We start from the raw sequence: 27,082 nt of genomic DNA, 5'->3' as shown, positions 1-27,082 counted from the left end.
AATTGTCAATTCTAAGTATAACGTACTCTCAAATACGTATGGATTACAATGTTTAACGTTTATCGCTTGTCTAAATGATTGGAACGTACAAATAGTGTACAAATTTGTACATCAATTTGTGAGTGTTGGTTAAAAAATCGTAAATTGGTTTAGCAAACATATTTTCCACCTCGTACATGCAACCTTGAGTAATAAAAACCCGATTGATGATGATTAGAGATCGATAGAGAACTTGATTCCATAATAATGAAAGTGAGAAGTGGTGGCTTAATATGGAAATTACTTTTGTATCACGTGAAATTTAACATGGAGAACTCTACCTGTTAGTGCAGATGAGATGAGTAACACATGTTTGGGAGCAGGTAGACTTCGAAAATAATTCCCTTTACTACTTTTTCCATATTTCTAAGTAAAACTCACATTCGGTAAATTTACAACCACTTTATGTATAAATATTCTCTATCCACGAGCAAAAATTGATTTCACATATTAATAATATACTTAGTTTAAAAAGATATTCGGGCGCTTTGAAAAAATAATTACATGGATGTGTATACGCAAATTATCAAGTTTAGCATAACGCTTGTTGCTAAGTAAGACTGGCATTGACTTAAACATTACTAATATATGTAGATAACCAGAGAATGCGTGCCCACATTTAGATGACTTTGGAAATAGGAACCGTAACTGTTAGTACGTAGAATATGCGTTGTCATTATTCAAATTAAATTATAACTCAGGCATTGTCATTGTCTATACGCTAAGCATAGCTGTCTGTGTACGGCTCACTAGATCAGATAATCGTGGAGGCCATTACTAGCGAAGTTACGAGCATTTAGCGCACTCTATACGAATTGTTACATAATTCATAAAACATATAAACGTTATTGGTTCTTGTAGTACCTCTGCCTACTTTCACTTAAAAGTAACATTTATTCTTGTATTCTTTTCGGCGATTTGCTACTATGTTGGATTTATGATTTGTAAAACTGCAGTTCATAAAACTTCTATTTGTTTCGTAAAACTTAGCTGATTTAATTGAATTGTTCTAAACAGTAAAATATTTTTTAATATGATCCGTTTTAAGTTGTCAAACTTTAAATGTGTAATGATGTTAAAATTTTAAATAAATTGAATACGCATTTTGTCAACAATGAAAGAGTACATATTAAATAGTATGCTTTACGACAAATTTGCGTTGGATATTGTTTTAAACCATTACATATATATCTCGGCCGTTATCCGTTTGTCACGATGTTTTGTCCATTCAATTTAATTTCATAAATTGATGATGTCATTTTCTTTTAAAGCATTATGTACTTCAACTGATGTCACGCTTTCCAGTTTATCAATTCTGTTACTAGTTCGCAGATATTCTGTATGTTAGAACCCACTGTTTTACTATTTTGTAAACGTAATCCATTACATTGGTTTGAAATTAGAAGCATGTGTGTCGTTGTCATATTGGTAAATTTATTTACTTCTCCCTTTGTATCAAATAATCTTTCATTAGATATCGATCACAGCGTTATTTTATAGTACGAGATTATATTATGGTACTATAAGCGATATAAATATTTTTTATAAGGATTACCAATAAAATTAGCAATTAAATATATACAAGAGCAATAACAATTTTAATAATAGGAAAACGAAATCAGATCAAACATTAAATTTATTAATTTATTTACATACCTTAATCTAATTTTTTAAAGCTATTAGGTAATTATTACTCTTTAATTAACTATGTACCAATTATTTATTTCCTGTTTATTTATTTATTAATATCATGTTATGTATCATCAATATGTTCTAAAACATTTTTATTTGAAGTTATTGCAAAATATAGCTTCTTATCATTAAATTCATAGGTGATATTTTTACTTTTATTGAATTAGAGAAGATTAATTATATCTAATTTAAATATTCCATGATAGGAAAATAAATAATATGCGATCTATATTCGTGTCAATAACACATGTATTTTGAACAGGTTAGTGATTCACGTGCCATCTGTCGCGAAAATGATCTTTACGTGTAAAGAAATTCAGTGAACGATTTGAAATATTTCGCGCGAATGATATTTTGGATAAGCATTATTAATATGCAATCGATTGACCCGGTCCGCTTGTGAAACTTTATGCCTCCGCGACGAAGCTAATAACCGATTCGCACATAAACTTAACATCTATTTGTGGACATAATGAAGTATGACAAGTGGGTTGATATTTGAATAATATAATAAATACAGTGTCATATAAAAAGTAAGTGGGTCTTAAACGAGAAATGTTCACGTCATCAACAACGGCATTTAAAAGTGCGGCGACTATTTTGTTTTTTCGAGGCGCTTACCTCTACGTTGCATTGCTCGTTTCTTGATTGTCATCGTTCATCATTCCATTAAGGGTTTTTTGTGGGAATCGGCGAATTCGCCGTCTTTAAAAGGTAATTGCAGAATGTGAGAAAGTATGCGTACACGCGGAGTGACAGGAACTGGCGATGACAAATGACTGCGGCGGGGGACGTGAGGCGGCTCCCACGGCTTCGTCGTTACCTACATACGCGGCACTACATAACGCACGCACATGGACGTCCCTTGCCTACATTCGATCTAGATAATCATCGCCTACGAAGCGAATTCGTAATGCTGTTAATGGTAGAAATCATTAATATAAGAAAAGGAGGCAGTATAGGGATTTACGTTACAGATTCCTGATTTTTAAAATTCCTGACGGTGTCCCCAGTGCTCCCGGTGCTGATGATGCCGATTAGGCGTCAGGTAAACGCAGGTTGCGGTGTTGCGGTTGATGCGGCTGCGGCCGACGCCGCGTCTGCCGCTGGCTGCTAGCCGCCAGCAGGATATATCGAGAGCATTACAATGGCATTACTCAGATGCACCGGCCGGTGGTGCACAAATGGCACGCGTTGGTGTAGCCCCCCCACCTCGCCCCCTCCCGCCCCTCTCCCCCGCGCCGCTGCAAATATAGCTGCTGCTGCTGGTTATTCCGGGCGCGGCCGTCGACCCGCCGCCGCGACGCCGTCTGCGCGCCTTTTTAGCGAACACTCCTTACAACACACGCATTTTTTGCGAGCGAATATCACCGATGTCAACGAACGCTCACTTTTTTGTGATTTTATAACACATTCAAATCGCACAACAGGGAAAGTCACTTTTCGAAAACGGTCCGAGGGAGTAAACACGCAAGCACGTGCAACTCCCTTGTTTGATTATCGATAAATCGTTCGCTCTATGAAATGTCGTTACGCTAGAAACTATTAGAAAATTAAAATCGTTTCCAATGGTCCCATTAACGAGAGTAATGAGAGAGATATCACGTCATATTTAGATTATTGCACATCAGGTGGTGTGCGTATTATTATTATGTATTAACTTTTGTGGGTATTTTTTCATAAAATCTATATCTATCTTGTAAATTTTGGAGTGCCAAAATTATTCTGACCAATTTTTATATCTATAAGAGCTATATAGTTATAAAATATACATTACGTTTCATCTCCCTTTGCGGGTAAAATTTTGAAAAATCCGTAAAATACCGTAAAATTATTATCTGTCCTCTGCTTTACAATAAGGATATTTCTACCAAATTCGTATTCTCTAACTTTTATGGTTCCAGAGATATCGTGACGACACAACTGAAAATCTTTATGTCTATAGATAGATAGATTAAGATAGTAAATGCAATTGTTTTCTCCTTCGGAAATAATCTTACGTATTTCTAATAAAGCGTAGTACAAGTATAAGACAGCAGTAAAATCTATCTTCGACTCGTAACTATAAAACGCATCAAATCTGATTCAGTATTGGCTTTGTGCGAATTCCAGTTGGCCGTGTGCCGGCTTCTCTCTGTAATGATTAACAATATAGTTTATCGCGCTTTTAATAAATCTCCAGGGCTATATCGGCACTATTAAACTGATAATTTTAATTGAATTCCCTCCAGGTGTTACTGCAGTAAACGATTACGAACTGCACGCTTCATAAGTAACGTCTTGAACCTGATGTTCATAATTTTTACGTTATAAGAAATTTATCTTTGATTGTTTTTATGTCTTTTTATTTATGCAAATTATGTGTTTTGAATTACATTTCTAAAATCATTAATTGTTAATCTATGGGCGGAAGTTTACGTCCACTGCTGAATTGTGAACTGCAATGGGAAGCGGCGGCTGGGAGGTCGTCTGTCCACGTTCGTCATGGTTGCCAAGTCGTAGTCCTCACTCCAGATCCATAAGCCACCGGTGGCTATCTGTTCTGCGTGCTATGAGGTCTACCCATTGCTATCCAACTTGCCTTTGTTTATGTCGGTTAATTTCGTTCGAAATCTATTGGGGATCTAACCTATTTCCAGCAAAGAACATCCTACTGCAAAAATAATGATGATGAATAAGTAGGTATTGACTTCGATGTAGTGTCTTCTTTATGAAAGCCAAAATAGCTCGGTAATAACCTATACGAAGAGTGAATGTCGTAACAATGTAAAAAAATAACGCATAAAGCATTGCCGGGTGACACATTGCGAAATAAAAAGTATAAGTACACAACGGACGGACACTGTTGCTATCGTCAACCATCCTTAAATACACAAATGGGGGAAATGTGTATTCACTTGTGCAATGTTCATGTTTATGACAGGGAAAGCTGTGTACAAATAGCTAAGAAAATAAGCTTTTATAGCAGTTTCTTCTCTCATGAAAGGCGTGTCAGCGTAAATACAATATAATGTGGAATTTTAGCATACTGAGATAATGTAAGTAAGTAGCGTAACGTCAGACATGGTTATAAGTACTGAGTATTTGATACTATTGGTTACTATTTCTTAGTTGTTCCCTCACCGAAACAAAAGCTCTTATGTAAATTGTTTCTTTTGCCCTAGTTATTAAAGAAACGATCGAGCCGTTGCCAAGTGGGATATTTATTAATATTTCTAATAAGACATTGAACATTTAAAAAATTTCTTATAGCTTCGTGATGAAAATTAGCGTGTATGCGTCAGTTCTTGCGATATTCGATCGCAACGCAAGGGTTTCACGGTCCATCGAACATTCCGTCGACCAACAGTCAATCAGGAGTACGTCTAATTCAATGTACCGCAAGTGCCTTTAAGGAATTTGTTTTGTGAACGCCGATGCCTTGTACAATCAACGTTTTATTTATTTGAGAATGGTTTCCGAGAAACATAGCGCATGTTTTATGTATAATATTAACTCTTATCATAGTAATTATTTGGACCTAGTTTACAAATGTAAACAGTTTAAATGTAATGTGAAATTATCTTTATAGATAAATATTTATTTCACATTAGAATTACATAAATATAACAATTCAAAATTAAACCAAAGACAAAAAGCGCCACTTAAACAGGATATGACAAAACGAATACAAGTAATTATTAAAAAAAATCTTAAGTGATGATTGACGTGTGTCGCAGAAGTGTGAGATAGGTCATGATTCAGTGACCAAAATTACCCAAAGGGAAATAATATAAATATGCGAGTTTTTTCGATATAACTTTGCTGTACACTTTTTTATATTTAATCGGACAATGGCCCCACTGATGGTATTCTTTAAAGCAGTCGTTTTGCAAGCGATTTAATTTTTCAGTATCGTGACGTGCTACACGTGTGTATCGACCGCTATTACTTTAATGTTGGCTAATAAGGGAGTATTAGGAGTTTGTGGTTTGTAGAAGTTATCCTTAAGTGTTGCGTTGTTTGCGGTGCGAACTGTACGCGTCTCGATACGGTTCTCAGGCCAGAACCGAGTCGTGGCGCCAGGCCCCTCTGATTTACCTCAAATATTTATGTTTTAATTAAACCAGTTCGGCTTTGTACTAACTTGCATTTCAATATGTTCTTTGAGAGCTTATGTATTGCTAAACGCGACTTGTTTGTGTTGGAATGCCGTTTAACCTTTGGGGTCACTGGTATACTTTATAAATGAACGTTTTCAGTACGAACAGTAAAATCCAGATCGATTACAGTTTACAATCATGTTAGATGATAACAATAGTTCGCATTAGAAGCCTTCGTCACGATCTTGTTAACTTTATTTATGCTAGAACTTTTTCTTAAAATTAGTGTTGAACAAATTTTTTGCTCACCTAGTGTAATATCTTCATCATTGGCTATACGATATGATAGTACCATTACTATTTGTTGTTTTAATCAGCCTTCTAAATTGATGAGAAACATTTTTGATAGATTACTTCTTTCTCTAGCCTTATTCGCAAATTAGGTCTCTCAATAAGCCAGGGAGAGGGCTATATTCGGGCTTTTTATACGAGATCGAGTCCGGAATGAATGGCACATAGCGCGCAGAATAGTCGGCCGCTGAGGCCTTAAGGTTCTGGAGAAAGATCTATGAATTGAATGTTACTAAATGCAAAACGAGCAGATGACGTTGTTAAGGTCAACGGAAGACGATAAATGAAGGTAGCTTCCAAGTGCTATTGAAAATATATGAGGAACGCCTATGTCCAGCAGTGGAAGTTCTACTTGTGGAATGATGATGGTAATCTATAATTATACTTTTAAGATGCACGTTTTAACATCTTATGACACTCATTATAAATAGCCCTCATAAATTCTCCAATGTTTTAGTCTGTAGGAAAAGTGAGGCCGTTAAGACGTCAAAGCACTGTAGAAGAGACCATCGCCTGCCAAATGTAAGATAGGGTATCAATCCACAAGGCAGACAAATGATCATGTTTTAAAGTCATCGGAAAACGGCAGGTCCGGGTTGCTTCTAACCAGTCCTCTTGGAAATCTATATGCAGCAGTGGACGTTTTACGACAGATATTATTATTGATGAAGGTATATTACATCGCGAAAGTAGCAGTCGATAAGTTAATTGCAAATTACATACAGAGATAATTTGAAATCGAAATATAATTTCTAGATGTAAAAGTTGATTCTGTAATTTGGAACAATTTAGCGGAGGAATCTGCGAAACTGAGTTGTGTAAATAGAGAACATACGCGATGTACAAACAAAGCGGGCGGCGTCGCGACGACGCACCGCGCCGGCGCCTTGCACAGGCGCGCCGTCCGTGCTCCGATATTGCTGTCATTACCTCTTTAAACAAATATTGTACGCTGATATTTCGAAACCTAAGGCTACACCCGTCACGACAATCCGTGTTGGTCTAAACTTTCACACGCCATTATTTATAAAGGTTACCATCTTTACGAGTAATTTCGCATGCAATTTACCCCTTTTTCATCCATTATTTTCTATTAAAGGTATACATACATATACATAAACTCATGTTATTATCTTTTGTTTAAATAGAACAACTGTTGAGTTTCTGGCCGGTTTTCTCTCTCAGCAGATATTGATGGCCGTGGTTGCTTACTATAATAATGTTAAAATAATCAATGAATCAAAAGTGCGTGTGCCCACTTAAACTAAGGTAATTTGTTTTTTAAAAACTTGTGATTCAGATCATAGAACTGCAACTATTATACGATTGTTGTTTTAGCTTGACCAAATGATTTATTATTATCGTATAATAGTGAGTAAAATTTTAATAGTAATAATAATTTTAGGTTTAACTCTAAGGATTGTTAAGAGTTCCGTTATTTAGAATAAGTTATGTGAGTAAAACTGATTATTGATATATACACGTACACACAAAAACTTAATTTATTGTTTTTGATACACCTGTTAAACATTGTCAATAACAAACAAATAGAAAAATTAAAATGTTTATGTACAAACGTGAAGTTACTTGAAGTAATAATAACATACGACAAAGTGTGTGGACAGGCGTCGTAAATGCGCCTAGTAATGTGGGCATGTTGCAGCAATTGATTTCATTTCGTATAGTATGATGCCGGTGCAACGCCTGCGGGCGGTTATCTATCAGCACGGCTGAAATTACGCACGCGAGCGTTTTCATTTATCACGCGGTTATACGACTCTTTAGGACCCGTTCACACTCAAAGCAGGAGGGTAATATACATTAAAACCAAATTAAAAAATTTAACTACTAAAATTGTAAATACACTTTAATTTTTGAAGGTCGTCTTTAAAAATCAAAGTATGTTTATAGTTACACTTCTAAATATTAAAACTAATTTCTATGATATTCGGCAATTTGAAGCGATCAGTTTTAATTGTGAATTAAGTTTTACGAACAGGCATAAGAGTTTAAGAATTTTAAAATTGTAAGACGTTGACGATTCGTATTATCATTAAAATATTTATTATATTACGGTATAGATACACATGGGTAATTAAATTTAAGCAGCCATTTTAGTGCTTTGATTTGAAATTTAAAAATTGTAGAATTTTTAAATAGGTAATAATTTTGATTTAGGTATTTATTACGGGAAAAAACCGGGAAGGAGTATTTATTTCTCCTTGACCTAAACACGCATAACAAAATCTCTTAAAGGCGGTACGTTAAATTACAAACGTAATTAATGAAGTAAGCAGCGTACATGTCGACGAACCTTTATCGTTATCTTTTGCTTAGTACGTATTAAATTTGATATAGTATTACTATCAAGTTCTTAATATAACTGTTCTATTTAATAACAACGCAAGAGCGCTAATGGCAGTATTATGGCATGTTTATGCCGGGCGTCTATTAGGCTTATCACGCATTGGTGGCTGCGAGCTAGGAGTAGATCAGCGGCCCATAAGGCAGTACGCGTGCGTAAAAGGTCACAGGCGAGACGCGAAGGCTATTTGGAAAGTAGACTGGCGCCGGTCGTGCCGCCGTTCTAAGCAAATTTGGTGAGAACGTGGCACATACTGCGGCCGTCGCGCCGCTGTACCCTGTTTTTTGTCTCTAGGAAAATTTAAAAGGAAGTTTCGAGTGTTGTCAATGCCACTTTTATCTCATTACACGTTAGTACACATTGATACGGCTTGTCCTTCCTTTTACCGCAAAAGTAATTTTTACACTGATCGCAAACAATCCGTACGGAGAGACACCTAATTATATTATTCCTAAATTTATTTATAATTTGGTTATCGATTTCATTGATGTAATTACACCTTTTGTTTACTAAATTATTGTATGTTTTTAAAATAAACATTTACAGTTTCAAAGAATGCTAAATCAATTAAATTAAATTACCTACTGTCTTTATAGACAAGTAGTCGATAAAAATTTGTTATGCACGGTTACTGTTGTATAAACCCTTATTAGCTCTAGTACGATCTCTATGGTAATAAATGTCATAATGTAACTCATTCCTTTCTGTTTTTAACTAAGAAATAAAAAAGACTAATAACGAAGCGAGCGGTTATGATATTTTAAATATTCAGTAACAGACTGATGAGTATCTAATTTTAAATTTAAATTATTTTGAAATCCAGATGTTTCTAGAAGCTTTTTAATTTTTATATAAAAGATTATGTATATAATATAAAATGATTTTGATCTTAGTCTCGGTTAAATGAATTACGTGGTTAGCAGACGAGATATAAGTTAGATTGACGTTTTTTGTAAATATTTTAAAATCCGTAATTCAGTTCGCGCCGTGTTAAAATATCAGACAGGTGGTAAATTGATGTTTGACGACATTTCGAATACGTTCCGAGGAATATTTAAAACAAAATGAAAATATTTATTGTATATTTTTAAATGGAATTGCATAAGTGTTTTATCCGCTGGTGTAGTTTTAATGTCTGACTGTGCTTTAGTGGAATGTTACCGATTTAGTACGGAGTCGTTTGAGCCGTTGCACTTGCCAGTTAATAAAAGGAGTTTAGAAGCTTGTAGAATTTTATTGCGTTAAATCTGCTGCACTTAGAGATGCTATCCCGACCATTTAAATGTAATAATGAGACTGAAATATGACGTCGGGTCATATGGGACATGACCACTTGTCAAGACTAATGATGCTAAATAAATATTTTTAATGTAGTATTTAATTTAAATTGTTTAAAGATATATTTTAGTTATGTGTTGCCGTTAATAATAACTGGAGGTAGTTATGGAATCAGCAAGCAGTAGTAGTCCAGTGGAGGTCTGAGATTTGCGATCGTAGGTAGCGGATTCGATTTTCAAGATACAGTCTTATATAATTTACACTATGTGCATTAATTATGCGCAGAGCATGCAGAGACCGTAGCGTCCTCCGTGTACGACGATTTAACACTGTGATCGCCATACAACCTGCCAAGCGTGGCGATTAAGGTATATCCCTCCATAGATATGTGGAATATCATAGATGTTACAGAACTAGAATTTCAATATGTCTAATTATTTCTTGTTGCTTTATACTAAATTTACAAAGGAAATAATTTCGAATGCTTTTTAGTTTTAATTAAAAATAAAATCATATATTGGCTATCCTCCGCCCTTTTCGCGAACATGAACTCCTCAAAACTCTTTGTGTGAATTTCGTAAAATCTGATCTTAGCTGAACACTCGGAATAAGAAATACTTCTACCGAATTTCAAGCCTCTGAACCTTATGATTGTGTAATAAAAATGAAACATATAAACCTAAATTGATGATGATAATAATACCAAAATACAGGACAATAGTGCGAAAAACAGAATTATTAATTGTTTTAAGTTATAGAATGTGATCGGCCAATAGCGAAGCCGTGTTGTTGGTTTCTACGCATTTACACTTTTATGCTCCGAGCGTGCTCGGGCTATGATTTAGTGTTTGGCGCCATTTCCATACCATTTCATTGTTCATAGAAGTGTGGCGCCGGCGGTTACTCGTTCATATGTAATTTTATGATCATCGCTCGTGTGTGGACGCTGTTTTCTGCATCTTAGCGGCCGCATGAATGCAAATTGAGGATACGGTTCGCAAACGGTCCTTTTAATATTGTAAAAATTCATGAGCGCACTCCCGCGTGCTCGGAATATATCGTCTTTGTGAAATTTGTAAATAAAGACGACATTGTTCTCGGTAGTACTGTTACAAAAGGTAAAGTACTGTAGATAATCCACAGGTTCTTGTACGACAACTGCGTCTATAATTATCAATTGGTATCCAATATCTTATGCCCATGAAGTGGAAGAAGAGAACATATTTTTTGTATGTATATGCATACTTCCGAATTCTTTATCTGTAACTATCTTCTGCCCAGTTCGCGAAGCCCGCATATGTGTATTACAGTCATAAAATCTATACTTGATAATTTTTAACTTATTTCTTTCTTATTTATTTCAATATGCAATTTTTTAATCAACAACACCTAAACCTCCCCATGCGGGTAGAATTTTATAAAACCCATTTTTAGCTGATATCTACGTAGCATAAATATATATGCTTCATGCTTATGATCATTAAGATGGTTGTACTATGAAACAATAGATTTAACAGCTTGCTACTTATTTCCAATGAATCTGCAAAATATATTAAATGTAATAAAACAACCATTATTGCAATAATATTAACGACATTCGTACATTATAATTAATTACATTTAAAACCAATCTCCCGCAGCGGTAAAAGACGTACATTCTGACGTAACGGGCTGTTCAAATTTGTAACGTTTAGCATTAATGGGAAGCTAGACGGTGCCGACGGCGTATGTGTTTATCGAAAAACGTTAGTGCGACGACGTATTGAGTGAAATTTATAAACATTAGTACAGTCGAGCACGTAATTAATAATAATTATACTTTGTAAGAAGGAGATATGAGCCATATTCTTCTGCACGTTTTGATTGCGTCTGTATTCAGATTCGATGTTCAATAGGTAACCTACGCTGACAGATTTATTTTCAACAATCGCTACTTCATATTTCTTTGATACTTTGTTTCGAAATTATACTTTTACTACTATTTATTAACAATTTAAGTTCAGGACGATTAACAACGCCATTGATGATTTCTTAATAATAAGATTAATACATTTAATGTGTTTTGTTAATAAAATAAGCTAAGTTTTATAGATAAAGCTGTTGCTTAAAAATTAAGTTATAAATAAAGAATTTAATGAATAATCATAATATAGAGGGTAAAAATTAATCGGTTAGCCAGTAACTTCCCAGGCTTAGCAAGCAATGACGAGAAAGGACAGTCAATACGGTCGTATAATCGCAACAAAATATCTTCCAGCATCTCGATTATTATTATCAAGTGTCATCGTACATTGATTTCACCTAATCAGATATGGATGTTTATCAGTTAAGTGAAATCTTTGAAGAGTGGCCTTTATCTACATCAGTGTCGTAAACTTACATTAAGACTCGCTTGAAGGCAATGAAACGATTTTAAAAATTCCTTTAGTGTAGGAAAGGTGATACTGCATGAAAAACGTGTACCGTATTACATAACAAGTACAGCAACTGCATTGATGATAAGGTGTATATCCTTATCTATATTCGTATGACACAGGAAAAACATACCAAATCATAAATCAGATAGATGATTTATTTAACGAAGTTCCAGAGTAAAGCATGAAAAGTTTTTAATTTTTTTTACAAACAATGTAGACGTGAAAAAGTTTCACTTTACAAAAATAAATAGTTGGAAGGCGTAGTTTATCATGTTCACTCGAAATAAATTTTATCTATATATTTAAATATATACATAATTAACTTGATGCCAATGAATGTATGGTATACAATGGTTACCCTTATACAATCAATTGTTTCATAAATAATAAATAACGTAATAACTATATACGTAACAAAAAGCGTATTCAAATTTTATTATGTAATTAAGACTTAATTTACATATAGTCGTTATATAGAATATATATGTATAATACATGTACGTATAATATACAGAACCAAAGCCAATATTGCTGTTAAATACATTATCTTGATATTAGTATAATATTATCTTTATTAGTTTTTAGATGACGGAGAAAAATATTTCCACATTGGTTGTTGTTTTTTTAACAAATATTAATATAACAAAGTGATTAAGAAACTCTTGACTGTTGTAAGAATGTGTTTGCAAGTTTTGTAAATGGAATTTTTTTTATGCTACACACTCTTTATGAGACTACACTCGAAAGTTGACATACTATTGGGACTTTAATTATTTAATGAAAAAATATGGTTAAGTTTTTAGTCGGGAATGCAGATTAGTTAAGGATATTGCATGGGATATTTTATTAGCATGATTATGTAAGTCTACTCGTTGAAAAGCATTGAATATTATTGAATTTTATGAGAGATTAATTTCAACAAAACGATGACTTCGAGTACCGCGTCCAGTAATAACTAATGCATACAATTAATATGTATGGTTATCAACGTCGTCTTGCCCGCACGCTTGACCCATGCTCTTTGGTTCGCGTACATAAGCTTTGATACCGGCTTTAGTTATTGAAAACCAATTTATCCGATGCTGCGAAATTTACCATTAATTTTAATCAATTTATTGGCAATAGAATTTCATAAACATCGTGTTGTGCATAATGGTTCAAATAAATTTGTTAAAAAATTACCACTTATCGTAAAAAATATTGTAATTATATATGTAATTTGTTTAGATATTTTTTATTATTATAATTATTAATTTTGTTTTAATTTCACTTAAATTATTTAATAAAGGTTTTACGAATTGTCGTATTTTCTATGTTAGGCATGTAACAAAATATATGATTTATTTTGTTCTAAACCACGAATCTAATAAGCTTAAAAATATAATCAGACCTTTTTAATTTTAATATTGTATGATTAATACGGAAAAATAAAATAACATATCGCTATATTTACTCAGGAGAGTATTTTAAATGTCTAAGTGTCATAAATTTAAATTTTACTTCCATAAATTACTTTTAAACGTTAGCAAAGAGTTTGTTCTGTCACGATTATTTTCTTAAGACACGCTTCAGTAAGATCACCACATTAAAAAGATATGTTAAAACTATGTAAATATAAAAAAAATTATGTAACAATCAATAGATTTGTGAGTTTAGTGAGATTTAAGAAATGTCGCTTTTACATAGCATATTCCAAATATTATTGTCATGTAGACATGTACTGAGTTTAGTATCGGTTAATTGACTAAAATAATGTTTAGGTTAACTTTATAAGGTTAAGACAAAAAATATAGCAAATGAAAAATTATTTTATAATTAAATCTTAGAATTTATAGTAATTTCATAGAAAAAAAACTGTTTCTGTTTTTTCGCTACCCGTAAAAAGAAGTCCGCTCATTATCTAGATTCGATTTTAGTTTCGCGATACCTATCACTTCGGTGATATCATGCGCTAGTATCAGAAAGATATTGCGTGAAATATTGTTATGCAACTTTTACTCGATTGAAATCAATTAGCTTTGAAGTCGAGTATGAAACCATGAGGTTATGTTTGTGCCAAGTATATGACGATTTGTGACGTAAAAAATATTATTTCGCTTGAATGAGATATAAAGTGTATTGTTTTTATAATGTGTTTAGAACATTAAGATCTTTCAGTTTTCACATGTCAAGTACTTAGTTGTAAAAAGAACTTATAAAACTTTAAGAACACAAAAGATACTGGAAGCTTTAGTAGGAAATTTCAATGTTTACTAAATATTTATTTATTTATCTAGTAAATATGGTACTTATACTTAGTTGTACTCTTGAACAGTCATTTCACAGTTTAAGCAATATATAAGCTGATGTTGTCACAGCAACATTGTTAGCTGTTGCCAGCAGTTTTTTGTTTTTTCTTTATCAAGAAAGTTATTTTTTTAATGTTTTTGTTTATTTTGTCTTAATTTAACTTTTGTCTTAGATATTTATTTTAGAATATTAGCATCGTTTGTGATCATGGTATATATATTGTCATACACTTCAATGTAAATGAGGTTTGTTAAAGCGCTGTGAGTTTATTCTATTTATATTCGTGCTAGCAGAAAAGTTCGTTTAGAATGGAGGTCAAGGATCAAGAACTCCAACCTTTGATATCTCACGTTTCATGGTCGAAGACTGGCGCCGAAGCCCGGGCGCCACATGGCCCGTTTCCGCTCACAAGGGACACCGTTCATGCCCTATCTTCCTACATTGATCTCTATTATTCTAAGCGTGAGCGTTTGATATTTAAAAGATAACAAAATCAAGGCCACGCTTGATACTTTAGAAAATGATTCAAATATCGCATTGGATGTATATTAAAAAATGTTGCCAAGTTTATATATGGATGAATAGTGGCAGTTGAATGGGATTTGAATACATTGTTAGGAGCGGCGTTTTTAATCTCACGTGACCTTTTCCAAGTAGGAGATCAACTGTCGACATTTTTGTCGAAGTGTTCGACCATGATTTATTAAACAATCGTCGGCCTGTGTTTGTTCGTATCCATTAATGTAATTCGTGAGTCAAACAATTCAATTGTGGATACGTTCTTTCGCATATTGCACGTCTGCACTTTGGTTTACAATTCAATTATGGCAAGACGTTAAATATCAACAGTACAATGAATTTAATCAAAATAACAAAGACTGAATTCGAGGATACTAGATTTTTGGCGAAGAATACGAATTTATTTTTAGGATAATGTTACTCCTTTTAGATGAGCCAACGCGAATAATGGGATTTATCATCATAATCATCATTATTATAGCCGTGAGGTATCCTCTGCTGGACACAGGTCTCTCCAATAGATTTCTAAAATAACCGATTTTAAGGAGTGTGCATCCAGCGTCTTCTGACAACCTTGGCAAAGTCGTCTATTCACCTTGAGGTCCTCCTTTTTCTACTGATGTTAGATTCATAAAGGAAGAATAATTGAAGATGTTATCAATTTAATTACCTATTATTAACTTTTATGACCATAATTGATGACCAAAGATACCGAAGGAAACATAATTTCTGCTTCTTGCGTAGTAAAATCTGTTTTTTAGAATTTGTCTATATTCTCCCGGTCTGTTACATGATTATTATCTAGATACTACTAGTTGCCTGCAACTTTCTTAGACGCCATAATGCCGGGTAAATAAATGTATGTACAGGTAATAATATTGAAAAAAAAAATAACTTCCACAAAAAAAGACGGAACAATTACTTAGTTTTATAAATTTTATACCTGATTCCAGTTAGGTTGAAACGTATATGTATTAGAAGCAACATGTAAGGGCGCTTTTTAGTGAACTGGGAAAGTAGAAGCAAAAAGACCCATAATGTGAAGTCCGAAACGGTGAAAAGGTGAGACAGGCTGGGGCTGAAATTGACAATAAAACTAGCAGAGGCGAATGTCCTGCGGCTGAAATAACTATTATGATAAAGGCATCAAGTAACAAAACACAATCGAAGACAACTAGTTGACGGGATCAGGAGGCGGATCGGTATTAGAATAAGCTTCAGTGTACGAATTTTATGGACTGTCTATTGAATTGGATTATTAATCATTTTACTATTAATAAACAACATGATCAACATTATACCGTAATATAAAAATCAACAAGAAACATCTTTTACAAAGAAGTGCGCTCGATGTTAAACGATTATTGCAATCAATTACGAATTCAATATCTATTTAAACATAATGATTTCTGCAACGGAAAAACACCCATGTATATTTATTGCAATTTTTATTACTCTAGTGATTTTGAAATCATCTTAATAAATTTTTTTATTGTATTTTATAAATGATTGTTACATTGCTTTTATGCAATCATTGATTACGTAGAAATCACGCAACTACTCAATAAAACTTTTCTTCAATTTGTCTTTGATGTACACTTCTAAACATTTAAACGAACATGAAGAAAACGAGAATATTTAATAACAAAATTGTTTCTCCATTCAAAGAAGTAAATAATTAAGCAGAACCTTTTAAGGCCAAAGAACTAACAAAGATGAATATCAATCGAATATTCTATCTAAAGAAACATTGATCGGTGTAAGCTGTAACATATACATTATCTATGTGCCAAATGCTAAGGACAAATCATAATTTTTTAAACATTTTTATGTTTCTAGCTAACTACGAACAGTGGCACCTAAAACAATTTACAGTTCTTTCACGTGGGTCCACATTACACTCACATGGTCTGTCTAAAACTTAAATAGTGAAGGTAATTAGTATTTCATAATATCAGTAGTGTGAATGAGTATATTCAGCGTAGATTACATTCGATTAGTTTGCGTTATCTATGTCCCTAATTCTCAGAGATCTGCGGTTGTCGGCCCCCATTATTTTTTAAAATATTTTCAATCGTGTCTAACAGGCCGACATTACCAACCTAACGGAAACGTTTTCCTGCTACACAGAAGAAAACTTTCCGCTGTATGATATTCTAACAATAATATTAATTTTGTGAAAATAGTGATTTGTCGTTGTCAAATAGTTCAGTCGTGCTCTTTGACAAATTAGAACAAATAGATAATTGATTTGAAAGTCGTAGCCGATTGACTAGCTGAAATAAACCTTTAAGAAAGTAAGGACGTATCTTTTGTCAATTTAAAAAAAAATGATAGCTAATATATTCTTCATTGGATAAAATATTAATAAAACTGTCAAATAGTGTCAAAAAACATTTTATTTATTTCATTATTTAATTATTTCAGGATAGTTAGAATTCATTTACTCCAAAACTAAATTTAGTGCAAAACTATGATATAGTATCAATGTTAACTTTTATTTAGCAAAGAATTGACACGCGATTTGAGAAGAAAATAAAGCATAACAGAGTATAGATAAAAGATTAAACATAATTCGATGCTTGCTTACTCAAAACACGACAAAGAGGACTTAAAGAGGCATTTGTTTGTAATATTCTTTCACACCTTGTTATCTCCAACCATGAGTTAATGAGTTATTAACTAGTGGCACAGTATAGGTAAGATAACAGGAAGTAATTTGCGCTGTCTTAAAAACAGTAGTCATTCTTGAGGAAAAGAATTCCTTATTGTTTTATTTTTTCTGTTGATATATGATAATGTATGTATAAATGCTTTGTTATAGTTTTGTAAATAATTATTACATTAACATATACATTATTTTAAATATGTACTCGTGTATGATGCTTGATGATAAACGTAGGTCGTTGTAAGAGAAATTTACGGCTGCAGTCCCAAGGCGAGGGCCCATTGCCGGGGTGCGTTGCGTGCGACCGGCGGTATGTTTAAAATGCAAATCGCAAGCGTTTCACCTCAGGACAATGCGACCGAAGTGTTGCACGTCTTGTAAACAGCTCGAACGCAGTTTGTTGTTCTACTTTTTTGGATAAACGGTTGCCGTATAGGGCGGTGCATAGGCCGCCGCAGAAATACGCCGGCGGTACAATGGCTCGTCGGGCGCCGCCGTACATGGCTCTTGCGGGCGTGAACGCGCCGGTCCGGCGTTGTAAGTTATTTCCAAATCACGTAACTACACCATTTTAGTTTCCAGAGAAATTCGCGCAGTTTGACTCTGCACAAACATGGCGGGAGCGCATGTAATTGCGTGGGTCGTTTGATTTTTTGTTCTGAATTTAACTGAGACACATTTTTCGTTTTATAACGTCGCGCCTTGCAATTGATGTTATGCATGCGCAACGATCGAGGGGCCGTATTAACATCGAGAGTGTCGCGAGCGCCGAGATGGAATTATATTTTATGGAAATGGACATTGAAACGAAGCCAACGCTCGCTGCATTTTCATAGCGCGACAGTTATGCGGCCGTATGTGCGAACGTGGGCACGCCGCGAGTGCCCATCGATAACAATGAGACCGCGCCTCGTGCCATAAACAATCTTTGTCACAATCATTACAAATATAACCTATAAATTAGTGCAGCGCCGGCTACGACCACGTCGCTCCACGCTTCATGAATTCGCAATACTGCCATTGTCGAGAAGTATAGCAGCCTGTCGCGTCGTTGCATAGCCATTAATTAATCCAACCGGTGCTAATTCGATATAAACTGTCAATCTGCAGTAACATTATAAGTGACTTTTAAATTATTGCTGTTATATAACTACACGTACATACAGAGAGAGTCTCAAAAAGATTGAGGAAAAAGAAATGAAATTTCTTACGTTATAATATCCTGTTTTTGTCTGATCACCGATGGTTTATTATGTTCATATACTCATCATCAGTTCAACTTTACTTAACAAATTACTTTAAACTTCTATTGTTTCTTAGGAAATCAGAAATGTTACCTTTAGATTCATCCTACTTATATATTTATTATAAAGGGTCTATCTTTTAATTTTAATCATATTTTATTGTTTAATCTAAAACATTATTTCATGGAGTAATTATTAACTTTGTTTTACTAACACTGCATTATGTTATTATGTAGCAGTATGATGAGAATATTATTATTATTATTAGGTCATGAAGCCTTTATAGATTCTCTTCGGTTTTTGATTCAGATAACAGACTAGCAAACAAAATAAAACAATGGTATCAATGTTATCTCGAGTTTGTTTGAACCGCAAGTAGGTTAACCATTAATTAGGTCGAGTATTTTATTAGCGCCTGAGCAGCTTTATTGATTGTTGCCAGCTCTACTGAATAACAATTTAAAAATATCTTTAAAAAATCACGAATGTATATAATGTGTGTGGCAGATGTATCTAATTTAAGCGCTGACGTTTCCGAACGAAATATTTTTATATTATAAAAATTTGAACTTCCTGGCATACACACAACACTTGACAAGCACCTTTAGATCTCTAAATGACACGAGGTGACAGCGCGAGGTATTCAGTCAACAGCGCCTGTCCTGTCTTAGGTGGGTTACGTCACCCGTCACGGCGTCATACTGAAATACTTTCGGTAAATTCATTTTTACTCACTGTACCGTCGAGGTCAAGGTATCACTGAATATTATAATGATAGAAATAAACGTACACGATGGCCTCTTACTGAAAGGGATATTATCATGATCAACATCATCATAACAAGTAGGAAGTTCACCATTCGACATGGGCTTCCCCATAGATGAGACTGGTTGGAAGCGACCTGCGTCCAGCGTGTTCTGGAGATTTTAACAAGGTCATTAGCCGACCTTGTGAGTTGAATATCGTTAGCCTAGGCGATCCGTGACCTGCATTCTAGAACCTTAAGGTCCCAACAGCTTTCAGGATTTTGGCCATAGAATGTCCACGGCTCGATATAAGTCTCCCCATGGATTTCCAGTGGGACCGTATGTGGGCGACTTTTAGCATCTTCTAATGACTTTAACAATGTCGTCTGTCTACCATGTAGGTGGACGTCCTATGGTGCGCTTGCCGTTCCTCAAGGCAGCTACGTATATTCGTTACTGTGTTTCAATTTCAGCGCGCCATACCTAATACAATTAGTTGGTTAATTACTAACACCATACGAAAATGACGAGTGCAGATAAAATATCGTTGACTATGTAGAATTACAAAAATCTGAACTGCAACACATTTTAATGAGCAGGCCATCAATCGCGTAAGCGTTCTGTTCGAGATGTTATTTGTGGAGAATGAAAAACTTTTTTTCATTATCATATCAAAGAGCATTGCTTAAATACAGATTAGCAAAAATGAATTGTCTTCGTGCGCAATGTTAACCATGTGTGTTAAACGAGTAATGCCTCTGTATAAAGTAGACAAATAATATTCTTTCCTCCTATATTTCATTTAGTAAAATTACCGAGATATCTTCGTGATCCATACTCGTTAAGAATTTTATTTCATAACATAAATATTGCACGTAAACATGTGGTAGGTACAATCACGTCCAAAATAGATAAGAATAATTTCATAGAGGACTATTTTTAAAAAAAATTGTGTAATTTGATATTTATGATAGTTTTGCGTTAAAATCTTTTTGCATTCACATAATTTGTGAGTCACTATGAAATTCTTAGACATAACAGCAAAATAGATTTATTGTAGAGTCCCGTAAGTTTTTTTAAAACTTGTCAACAAAGATTTGCATTGCGAACAATTTGTTAGTTAAAATAAGAGAAAGCGGGGACAGACCGTCATTAGCAACTGAGTTAATTATCCTACCCCATTTGTTTCACTCATACATTGACAGTGATGTCGTAACGTTGGTAGAAAGCTTAGATAGCTACAACTTTATATTTAAATACTATACAAATGTCTAAATATACTTTGAATTTATGTAAAAATGGCAAGAAAAAACGGATTTACTATCTCTATCTTCTGGTTGTTGTAGCATTGATTTAGTATTCTCAAGACAAGTAGCGGTCTTTCAAATTATTACTCTTATGTCTGACATAGCACGAGCGTCTCGTTAAATTGCATTTTTATTGCATTTCTTATACATAATAGTTGTTTACACAAAACTTTATCTATTTAACCTAATGCTCCCTTTAAAGTTATGAATATGCATGGAGCTCGGTAAATGAATATAAAAACAGCATGTTGGAATACGATATACCTATTTAGCTTGAGTATTTCTCGATGTCTCACATCGCGTATTACTCGCCGAGTACGACGCTTCGGCTAATTTGCCGATAAAACCAAGAAACTTAGTGGTTACATCAAAGCGAGGCTGGCGCCATTTATCGTTCTGTTACTTTTGTTTAGGTGGAACGCGCTCCGATTCCGCGATACTTTATGTTCGGTCGACCGTTAACTGTCGCGACATTAGTGTTAACTGGTACATCGCTGGTAACGCTAATTTACGGCCAAATGACTTTTCGGTGCGCACCCACAGAAGAGCACTAGTGGCTTAATATTTTAAATCAATTATCTATGATTGCGATTAATAAGTGCCTCTTGGAATATTGTACGTTACGGTTGTAAGGTTTTTGTTACACTATATCGCTTACATGAATTATTGATGCTAGAGTACGCGGCGTATTCACGGTATCAATCGGGCACGTAGTCGTCACATCGGCGCCCGGTTACATCATTCGATTGGAAAACTCGCCGCGTTTGAGAGGTCTAAAGATTTTAGGTCGAGACTAGACTGAGAATGATGTTAGCCGCATTTAATCACGTCACGTACCCATGTTAAACGTTGCTTTCGAAAAATTTAAATTGACACAAAGCGACATTAATCGAGCACTAAGAAAAGCTTTTGGTTTGTCGGAGAAGTGTCTTAAGTGTGTGTTGGATTGCGCACGTTAACACTTGGTATGCACGGCCGCTCTCAACTGGTCCTATTGAAAGTCTGCACGAGAGGCCTATATCCAATAGTCGACATTCTATGGCTGAAATGATTATGATGATGTGTGTCTGCCAGGTGGAGCCAGACGGAGTCCAAGGTGTCTCTGCCGTCTATATACAGCGGAGATAATACAACTATTGTTTAAAATTAATCAATAAATCTTAACGTAGCTATAAATACAAACATGATAAATATCTTACGAAAATCGAAAGGACTCATAGCGAAGTAAAGAAAAAAAAATCTTTAACGCAACTTTTATACAATATCGAACAAGCATTAGTAACAATTTATGTGTGATAATTAAAATACTTGTTTTATCGTAATAGATATGTACATAATATGAACATAATAAAGTTTTTCTTAAAAAGATCAAATTATGTTAAAAACATCGCATTCGACAATTGACCTTGAGTTTAATGTATCTAGTGATATATTAAGTAGGATTAAATATTCTAAGCTCGTATGGCATTTGCTTCATTAAGAAATATTTGTAATGAAGTTTATTTATTGGACCTTCGCTATATATTCCATTTGCAAATACCCTAGGCCAACTAGTCGCCGCATTGGCGCCATTTGCCAATAAATTTAGGGCTGTCTCATGCATTAAATGAATTTACAGATTGAAATATGAATGTCGGCGCCGGCCGCACTTGATCACAATCTTCCTCAGCAAAGTGTAAACAGGTCCGCTCATCACACAGTTTACTGAGGTTACTATACATGGACTTGTTTAAAAGTTTGTGCCTCAATAGATAATCTCATATCACCGTTACCGTCACGTTTTAAATATCTATGATTTGCGGTCCGGCGCGTGACACTGTTTACGATGCTAGCTCATATTATCTAACGTTTATGTGTTACTAAACCATTAGTGATACTGAAGTGGCTCTGAAATTTAACCTGATGTAATTTTGGAAAGGCAATTTTCCTATTTCATTTTAAATCGGCTCAATTTGTCTCGATAAATTGGAACTTGAAAATAGAATACTAAATATGAACGTGAAATTTACGAGAATATACTAAAACTCACGCTTTTAAAATGTACAGCATAACGAGGCAAAGGGATAATAGTCAATAAGTGGCGATAAGAGCTTTGAAAGCGCCGCGCAAAATGTCACCGCTCTCTCTATTTTCGTCGAGAGCAAATCCAACAAGAAAGCTATGCAAAACACAAATTCTACCGTCGCCGTCTAGACGCCGATCCTGTTACGATTGAATAACACTTGATCCAATCAACCCGAACGGTGGGGTCGGGGAGGTCTTGCGAACCGCCTCGCCGACGTCATATCATCAATTGATCCAGCGACATGTTTTTATAACATACAGCCAAGTGCGGAGAAAGTGTTGATATACCTATTTATAACCATGTGAAATTGCCTGTGCCTTGTTCTATTTATTCCCTTCGCTTTAGATATTTCTACTTGACATCGGCACATGCACGCCTTAATTTATTACCTTTAGTTCATTGCAGAGAGGCACGCGGCGTTTGTACTTTTGATGTACTTGTATTTAATTTAATTATAAAGAATCAATTGATTGTTGCAGCACCAGATATTGTGCAAGAGGACAGCCCCACCGTCGTCATTACTGGCGGCGACGAGGAAGAGCTGAGCATGAAACGTAAGAGCGTTTCCCTTATTTGTAATTAATGTCGATAAGCGAGTCGTAATACGTGATTTGTCGTGCGTTATAGATTTTGGAGCTCTGCTGACGGGGCGGTCGCCGCTTTGTATAAGGCGCGATGATATGACAGGCGTGCCAGTTGCCCCCGGGATAGCCACGGCTCGCTTCACATTCCGCCGCCGCCACTTGTACTGGTCGGTGCTGCTGGGCCCTTCAATAGTGACGCAACCTCGTTCTCTTTCGTTTCTCGACCGAGGCGGAAGAATGCTGCTCGAACATCCTTTAAAAAGATCTCCTGGTATTCATGCAACGTATGAGGAAAAAACCGATAAGGTACATTAAGAGCATCGTAATTAAAATGTCATTTGGCACAATGGCGCCGGTGTACGGTTTCGTTAAGTTCTTTTTATACAATTCATCAAGTGATTGTTTTTTGCAGCTGTGCGGTGTTTGGCGCCGAGTACCAAGGGAATATAAGCGTTTATTGAGAGATGGATCTCTTTATGTGGCCTTGATTTGGGGCGACGAACGCAATAATTCCATGGACAAAGCTTTAAGTGGCCGAATTAATAGGTTTGTTTTAGCAACGCAACATACGTATATTTCCTTTTGCTCTCAAGTTACTTCGTAGATCTTTCGTTTCGTTTTAACTAAAATAGATTAATATTTAATATATAATTTTTATTAAGATAAATCATATCTGTTTTGCAGATATCCAGCGCTATCTACAGAGATGTTTACGTCACTTCTAGAGCCGGAACACCCGCCTGCAATTATTGGCAACGGTGCCTGTGATGATTACCGGGCTCCGGGCCAAGAAGGAGGCTGGTGGGGAGGCACGGCCATCGTCACTGGAGCAGCGGGTGCGGCTCCAAGTTTGCATTTGGCTATTATCTACAACGGCATATTCACGCTAGCCGCTAAAGACCAGACCGTCAGGGTTTTACTTACTTTACCGGAACGGAATCAAACTATCATTGACGAGGTATGCATGGTACTTTCGCGATGTTGTATGACTTATGATTATTTCTTAAGATGTTTTAGAATTATAACAATATTATTTTTTACACAACACTGAACTAAATAAAATTACTTCATTACTTATAAGACAAGTTATTTACGAAAGAAGAAATAAATAGAGACAAAGAAGAGTTGCTCTGTGACCAGAGAAACAACTTATACCTATACAATATTTTCATTAAAATATATTTTCTTAAGGTTAATGCATAATTTCTTAAGGTTCAGTTCTTTTTACATTGACATTTTTTCATTTGGAATTGGAGTAAAAATTATACATATCTGAAACTCAAAAGTGAATAGGTATCTTCTAAGTAAGCATGTACCAACGTAGACCTCGTCATCGCTTAACATCAGGCAAGACAGAACACAAATGTTTTCCATAGGACTTTTTAATAGTTATAAAACATTAAAAAATGTTTCTTAAAAATATAATAATTTCTTTATTTATCTATTTATGTTTATAAAACATTTTTACCTGTCGTGTACTCAATCTCATCGCAATATATCGGGAAATTTCTTTTTGCGAATAGAGGTTAGATAATTACAAATTTTACGAAATCTCATTCGCAACGCAACGTTTATTACTTTGCTAAACAGGAGAGGACAACAAGTGTGCTTATAATTTTTGCTTTAATATTTGATACGTATTTTTCCAGACACAAAAAGTTCTTAAGCCGGGTTATGAAATGAACGTATTAGAGGTATCAACACCGGTATCCGCCGCGGAGCTCAGATCGTTATCGAGAGGAAGACTTCTGCTGTCAGTAGAGGAGGTCGGAACTGTCGAGCGTCGCATAGTCGGCGCGGTGCGTCAAAAGGCCGCGTGTGAAGTTTACCATGCCTCCCTCATAGCGGAAAGACCACCCGCGTCGCCGGCCCCCGAGGGACTTGCCTTGATTTACATTGACAAAGAAGGGTCTCTTGTATATGACATACAGGTAATAAATTGTTATTTAAATCAGATTTTCGTACTAGCTTACAAGAATATCTATCTTTAAAGAGGAAATATTCCTTTTACAGTTTGTACCAAAGATAAATCAATCCGTATATATTAGTCGTATGGTAATTGTAAATTTTCGACTTCACAAACATTCTTAATTCAATATTTTAGATTCAACAACATTTAATACATTTTTGATAAAATTGTAAGATTCATTTATATGTAAAATATTAGTGCTTCCTTAGGTACCGCAATTAATTTTATTTATTTATTTGCTACTAGTATTTTGTTTATTTGAAAATTTATATATTATAGTAATAAATTACTGTATTTGTCTGACTTCCAGGTTGATAACTTGGGTATAACAGATCCTAAGATTACTTTAGTTGAAGAACAAGGCAAGCGACATTCTCAAGTAGAAATACTGGACACTCGTATCGGAGTGTTAGCTAGACCAAGTGCACGTATATTTCCACCGCTTTATGAAGATCAGCTTGCGGTACATATCGGAGCCGATGCAGGTAAAAACTTTTGGAATAAGCAAAGTTATTTATAAAATAACGCTTTGTCATTTCTTTGGGCCTTATAGTCAATCAATGAGCTTCTTTACGAAATCGCATTAAGAATGAGGATATTCGAAGATGAACGAATGGAACCAACATAGAGGATTGCCAAGTTGAAGTTGCATTAAGCAGGCTTTAAATTTTAGACTGGAGATCACGGACCAGAAGGACGTTCACCCATTAGGTAGATAGACGACCTTGTAAAGGTCGCCAGAAGTCGTGGGACCGCTTCCAAACAGTCTTACTAGAAAATTGATGAAAGGCCTACGTCCTAGCGGACGTCTGACAGTTGAAATCCTGAAAAAAAATCTTATGTTATATTAATTGGGAGAAAAAAAATCGTATATTATGCAAGGGGTGAAAGGTCTTGTGAAACGGGTTATTATACACTGACCGCTTCTACTAACAATATTCCATACGGTATGATATAGTAGTTCCAAAAAAGTTGGTCAGGATTTGATTGCTGCAGTTCAATACACGCGACTTGCACATCTGGATTTGTTTATTTTTTTATTTGACGCCATGAAGTAGGAAAACGAAAGAAAGTGCACAATGTTTATACCTAGCTGCTTTGGAAAGAGACGTCATTTAAAATTTATTTACACGCGTTTTACACGCAGAAACATAAAAGGAGAAAACAATTTCCCTTATTTATATATATATATTTTAGTATCTTAAGAACCATTTAAAGTATTGGTTATCAAGAAAGGGATATTAAATCACAGTTTTTATCGAAATTTCTATGGCAATGAAATTATGTTATTACCAAATAAATTAGCACGTTAGCTAATAAAATAATACATGTATTTTATATTAAAAAGTTAATAAAGTTTTATTAATAATCTTATATTTATATAATATATAAAATACGAAAGAAACATTTTCTCCGATCGATAAATGTTAATCTGAAAGTCCTTACTGAGCAAACGACTAGCTTTGA

At 34.7% G+C, this 27,082-nt stretch overlaps 1 protein-coding gene across 1 annotated transcript in view; it reads left to right on the top strand.

Moving 5' to 3' along the window:
- sog (short gastrulation) overlaps positions 1 to 27,082 on the top strand; it is an 87,939-nt gene that overhangs the window by 51,396 nt on the left and 9,461 nt on the right. Inside the window, exons 4-9 of the mRNA XM_068777286.1 lie at positions 23,542 to 23,616; positions 23,690 to 23,952; positions 24,059 to 24,192; positions 24,331 to 24,604; positions 25,296 to 25,577; positions 25,926 to 26,100. Of these exons, the coding sequence (XP_068633387.1) occupies positions 23,542 to 23,616; positions 23,690 to 23,952; positions 24,059 to 24,192; positions 24,331 to 24,604; positions 25,296 to 25,577; positions 25,926 to 26,100 (1,203 nt within the window). The remainder of the gene's footprint in view (positions 1 to 23,541; positions 23,617 to 23,689; positions 23,953 to 24,058; positions 24,193 to 24,330; positions 24,605 to 25,295; positions 25,578 to 25,925; positions 26,101 to 27,082) is intronic.

Source organism: Battus philenor, unplaced genomic scaffold (assembly GCF_028537555.1).
Source record: "Battus philenor isolate CCGP_79_NKW_IND1 unplaced genomic scaffold, ilBatPhil1.0.hap1 SCAF_13, whole genome shotgun sequence".
Lineage (NCBI taxonomy): Eukaryota > Metazoa > Arthropoda > Insecta > Lepidoptera > Papilionidae > Battus > Battus philenor.
The sequence above is the reverse complement of the archived record's forward strand: the minus strand, read 5'-3'. Positions and strand labels throughout refer to the sequence as shown.